The 5,625-nt window shown below is 42.2% G+C and overlaps 1 protein-coding gene across 1 annotated transcript; it reads left to right on the top strand.

Moving 5' to 3' along the window:
- Positions 1-348: 348 nt before the first annotated feature.
- Positions 349-5,483, top strand: LOC131101419 (putative RNA-binding protein Luc7-like 1). The gene is made up of 10 exons (XM_058046543.2): positions 349-960; positions 1,715-1,809; positions 2,794-2,892; positions 3,053-3,163; positions 3,249-3,392; positions 3,499-3,675; positions 3,783-3,931; positions 4,018-4,047; positions 4,140-4,295; positions 4,625-5,483. The coding sequence occupies exons 1-10, from the start codon at positions 900-902 to the stop codon at positions 4,860-4,862; spliced, it is 1,260 nt and encodes a 419-aa protein (XP_057902526.2). The 5' UTR covers positions 349-899; the 3' UTR covers positions 4,863-5,483.
- The last annotated feature ends 142 nt before the right edge of the window (positions 5,484-5,625 follow it).

Raw genomic sequence — 5,625 nt, 5'->3', positions numbered from 1 at the left:
ATGACGAAAAAGGAGTGTTGCCTTTTGATGACGTCACAGTTCATTCCTTCCTTTATCACTCCAGTTTAATGACCTTTTTAAAAAAGATAAATCAATAGTTTGAAGACCTCACATTTAGACAACATACAAAATGTCGTCACCTACCGAAATTTTGTTAGATACATTTTTTAAAGGTTATAGAGGTCCTGTGTAATACAAGTATTACAACTGCAAGTTAGCCTACACTTGTCTGGTGCTGGTTCTCCACGAGGTAGACGAGCATTATTTTCTGTAGGTCGTTTGTACTCTAATGGAATGTTGTTAACTGTGGCTGTAGCACTAATTTGGAAGTACAATTTAATGGCCATTAAATATAATAACTTTTACAGTGTCGTCGCAAGCCCAGTTTTATCACCTCTTTGTGGCGGAAGTGGCAGTGCGCGCTCTAACTCCGCGAGAACGCGCGTAGACGGGAAGTAGAGGAAAGACGGAAGACGCTGAAGCTATACACGCAAACTTGTAGCCGCCAGGCGATAATTACACACAATGTCAGAAAGGAACTTGTAACTTATTTCGACATAGCGTTGTTTTTTGTTGAACTAAAGCCCTCGATGTGTAGTCACCCTATTTATAATCTTTCTTCACATGACCCGGTGACTTGCCAATTTTCAAACAGACGTTGCCTTCCTTCAACAACCGCCACAAAGTCACGTTGGAGTGAGGGGTTCTGAAAGATCGCAGTCACCCAAATATACAGATTTTTATCAGTGTACGCTCAGTTTGTTGGTTAAAGTTATTGTGGTGGGTGGAGTTGGGACCGAGGAGCTGCCACCGAGGCCTTCGCTCGGGAAGAGGCTACATGTGCGAAGACCGCGGCCGAGAAGAGACTCACTTTTTGCTAGCGTAGTAGCTTAACAAAAATGTCGGCCCAGGCTCAGATGCGAGCTATGTTGGACCAGCTCATGGGGACGGGGCGAGACGGTAAGCACAAATGCTGCTTCTTCCTGTTGTGTTTGGTGTCATAGACGACATTTTATGGAATTTATTGTAGTTGTTAGCATTAGCCCACATGCGAGGTGGTTTGTGTTGGTGATAGCTTTAGCTTGATTGCTAACCAGCGCTTGCATGCATTGCCTATGAAGCTAGCTGAAATGAGGCGAGCGAACTACCTGTTGTTCACATTCAAATTTAAAGCAGATTACGTTAACCTATTTTACATTGGTGCCATTACCTAATTGGCAGTACCCTATCTGCATGTTTTTGAGCGGGCTTCTACAAGTTAATTGCGTGGATGCAATTGTAATCTTGTCGGAAAGTTAGCCAGCTGTTCATTTTTCACAAAGTTAATACAAACTATTTTCACACAATGCAACACAGTATAATGCAGTTTACAAACATCGTCAATTTGTGTGTGACATATGGAAAGTGCAAATGACAGTCTCATGTGCACAATCGTGCTAAAAAGCTGTTTAAATTTATAAAAAATCGGGATGTCCAAATTGCAGCCTGGGGGTCTGTTGATTTTTCAAAATATGGCCCTCAGTAGAAAAAGTGTCACCAGCTCCATACCGCAGTTGTATTTTGCAGTCTTATGGCTTTAGAGGGCAAATGTGTTTGTGGCACATCTCAGTCATTGCGTTCACCTGCACAAAAAACAACCACATCACCCCTTCCCAATCTACATCAAGATTGGAGTTCCATCTGATAATGTTGTATGTTTGTTTTCTTTTAATAGGTGACACCATGAGGCAGAGAATCAAATTCAGTGATGAGCGGGTCTGCAAAAGTCACCTGTTGGATTCTTGCCCTCATGACATTCTGTCAGGCACTGTGAGTATTTTTTACACCACCCCTGGTGCTTGTATTGGCATTTTAGGTATTTTACCTGTATCTTTTTGTTTTTGAAAAAGCTTATTCTGAACTCTGTAGCAGACAAGCACATATTTCAGAAGTCAAGTTTGCACTTAAAGCAATCATGCAAGCTTGATATTGTTTCCATAAAAGTATGTATCGAGGGAACTTTTACCCCTTTTTGATATATAAGAATATACAATGATAAATAAAGGTAAAATTGTTAATTGTAGCTATTTTGCAAGATCTGATGCATGAAAATGCAGCCTAGTATGAATTTATTGTGTGTTTTGGGGGATAATCTTCAGTGGGGCAATCTTGATGGATTTAACTGAATAACGAAGTCTACAGTCGCAGCAGCACTTATTTTCCATTATTGATACAATACTGTGGTGCCTATTTGTGTCTTAAATTAATGAGAAATGGTGAGATTCTATGTACAGTCGTCCCTTGCTACATTGCGGCCCGAACATCGCTCACTCTGTTGTGCTTTTTTCCAAACATTAATTTGGAAACATTATTTATTAACACTTATTAATTATATATATATATATATATATATATATATATATATATACACACACATCAATGTGGATATAAGGGAGTTGCACATATTTTGTACCCATGGTGTAAACCATTGAGACCACGACTAGTTATTATTCTATAGTGGTCACTATGTGTCAGTATTTGCTTGGTGAGGCTTCAAATTAAATGAGGGAATACTGTTATTACTTAAAAAAAAAAGACCAAACATGTTATTGGATTCAGCATCTTAAAGTGACATCTCAGTTTTCATGTACGCGACTCTAGTGAGAATAAGCAGTATAGAAAATGGATGGATGGATGGATGGATGCAAGGGCTGTATACTATGCAATTATCCAAAATCAATTAGTATAGTCAGCTTGGGTTGTTTGCTGTATACTGTTTACTCATTCACATGTAATTTCCTCTGTCCCCACTAGAGAATGGACCTGGGGGAGTGCGTGAAAGTCCACGACCTGGCCCTCAGAGCAGACTTTGAGATTGCCTCCAAGGAACAGGAGTACTTCTTTGAGCTTGATGTGAGTCATTAAGGGCATCAACACACTGCTTAGGACCACTTCACACCTAAAGTCTGGCACATGTGGCATGGATCCACGCCTGGACATTTAATTTATTGACATAAGCAAAGTGGACATTTTACCTCCATCTAGGAATATGAATCTACCTGTTGTTTCGCAGGCTGCTGAACACCTCCAGTCTTTTATAGCCGACTGTGACCGCAGGACAGAGCTGGCCAAGAAGAGATTAGCTGAGACACAGGAGGAGATAAGTGCAGAAGTGACAGCAAAGGTGACAATTACTATATCTAGACCTTATGTATGCTGCACCATTGTGACACAAAATGTAATCCCTTTCTCCTGTGTGTTTTTGTCAGGCTGAACGTGTCCATGAGCTGAACGAGGAGATTGGGAAGCTGCTTGCCCGCGCTGAGCAGCTCGGCGGAGAGGGTAATGTAGACGAGGCCCAGCAGTTGCTGGAAAAGGTGGAAACAACACGAGCCATGAAAAAAGAAGCAGAGGTCAGAAGATGATGCTGTTAAAAATGTCATGTTGGAATAGAAATGAAAGCTGCTTGAAAGGCCCTTTAGTGCCTCATGATTCCAATGTTCTAATCTCTGTTTACAGGATGTTTACAGAAACTCTATGCCAGCTTCCAGTTTTCAGCAGCAAAAACTTCGTGTGTGCGAGGTGTGCGCCGCATACTTGGGCCTCCATGACAATGATCGACGTCTAGCTGACCACTTTGGAGGCAAACTTCACCTTGGCTTCATCGAAATTCGCGAGAAGCTTGAAAAGCTAAGAGTAAGGAGCTTCACTGAAATCACAGATGCAACTGACTTCTCATAAAGCGATCTAGTATTCTCTCGAACCTTACGATGGCCAATAGCTTTTCTTTTTTTTTTATCTAGAAAGCAGTTCTTGAGAAACAAGAAAGATTGCGTACGAAACGCAGAGAGGAACGTGAACGAGAGGATGAGCGAGAGCGCCAATGGGAGCTGGAGCGAGAAAGGGATAGAGAGAGGGAACGAGAATGGGAACGAGAGAGAGAACGCAGGAGGTAAGAGATGAGCGGGCATTTATCACTTGTATTAACAACATTCTACCAGATATCGTCATCATCTTGTTTGATGTTCGTCAATTCAGGTCAAGATCCAGAAGTGGGGAGCGATACAGGTAGACTTGCTACCCATGCACACATTCTCATATGTGAACAAATCCCGTCTTTTAGGAGATGTTTGATCTGTTGTTCTTCTGGTAAAACTTAGGGACGGAGGCAGTTCGTCCTCCCACCGTTCAAGACGGCACCGCTCCTCTCGTCCCAGAGAGGAGGGAGGGGACCGTGATCGAGACAGAGAGAGGAGGCATAGACACAAGGACAGACACCGCTCACACTCGCACTCTCACAGGCACAAAAGAAAAAGGTTGGAAGCTCACCGAATTCTTCAAACCTTCCCCGAAGACTGTCCTCATTTTAATATTGTTCAAGCAGGCCTGACCTTCTGTTGGAATAGAAATATAAAATCAAGCATCAAAACGCCATTATTCATGGTACAGAAAAGTGGGAAAAGAAGTCAACGGAAAAAAGGCAAAGGATTGTTCAAACATAGATGCTCACTGAGCTGTGATGACAAAAAATATGATGAAATATGCCTTTATACACACACTTCCAACATTGTCCTCTTTACAGTGAAACTTTGTTCTTAGCAATAAAATGTCTCTGATGATGGCTTCCTTCCTGCTTGTCTTCCAGGTCCTCCCGAGACCGTTCATCTCACACTCGTGATGTCGAGCCCTCACTGGCCCAGGAGCGAAGTCGGGAGGGAACCACCGAGGAATGGTGTGACAAAAGGGCAGAGTACAGAGACTGGGAGGACCGGGAGAGGTCTACCTCTCCAGACATGGCCAGACAGGGGGACTGGGAGAGGTCCCTGTCCCTTGAACGTGACCGACAGTCCAGCTCAGAGGAGCGGGAGTCGGGGGAAATATGAAGCGTCTCTTGATGTCATCGCATTGTTTCGTTAAAGAATAAAGGAGACTTGAGTGTCTGCTTATATTAAAGGTGGCATATGTATATTAGCAAGGTGGCTGGGTTGAACATTAACGTGGGGAGGAGGGGATATTTTCAAGCCGTTGTAAGCAAAGCAACTTTTATGACTTTGAATTATGAGTGGTGTACATTTAATTTTTTTTATGCCATTACCAACTGTTTGCTCACAGAAAGATTTGGTTTCAATTAGTTAAACATGCAATACTACTCAATTTTATGTTTCAGTCCATATGGCTCATGGTACAAGGGGTTGGCAATGATGCACAAGTCTAAAGTGGGATGGGATTGACTGCAGGCACTTACATTTGACTTTTTGTTTGCTGCTGTCAAGCCATAACAATTACATTTTTATTCACAAGATGCTCACTAGGGCCACCACTCAGTATGACATGGCATGCATGTTTACATCCCTGTGTGATGCCAGGGGCTGTATGTATTTAGGAGGCCGGGGTGTACTTTGCTGTGCTGGAATAAAGTGAAAAAAATGTTGCCGCTTCAATTTATATGCAATGTGTTAAGACTTCTGTTTGCTATCCCTTTTTAATAAAGCCGTACCAGTTCACTTGTATACCTTTTTGGAAGTTGAAAACATATGATTTTTCAACTTACACTAAAGCACCATATTAAGTATCCACAAAGTGAACAGCATAGTATATACCATATGTTACTCAATTGTAGTGCACCTAGCGACCTGTAGGTGGCAA

Source organism: Doryrhamphus excisus, linkage group LG9, assembly GCF_037039965.1.
Source record: "Doryrhamphus excisus strain RoL-2023G ecotype Guam linkage group LG9, RoL_Dexc_Guam_v1.1, whole genome shotgun sequence".
In the NCBI taxonomy this organism is placed as follows: Eukaryota; Metazoa; Chordata; class Actinopteri; order Syngnathiformes; family Syngnathidae; genus Doryrhamphus; species Doryrhamphus excisus.
Note: the sequence above shows the minus strand (reverse complement) of the source record. Positions and strands in the feature narration are given on the sequence as shown.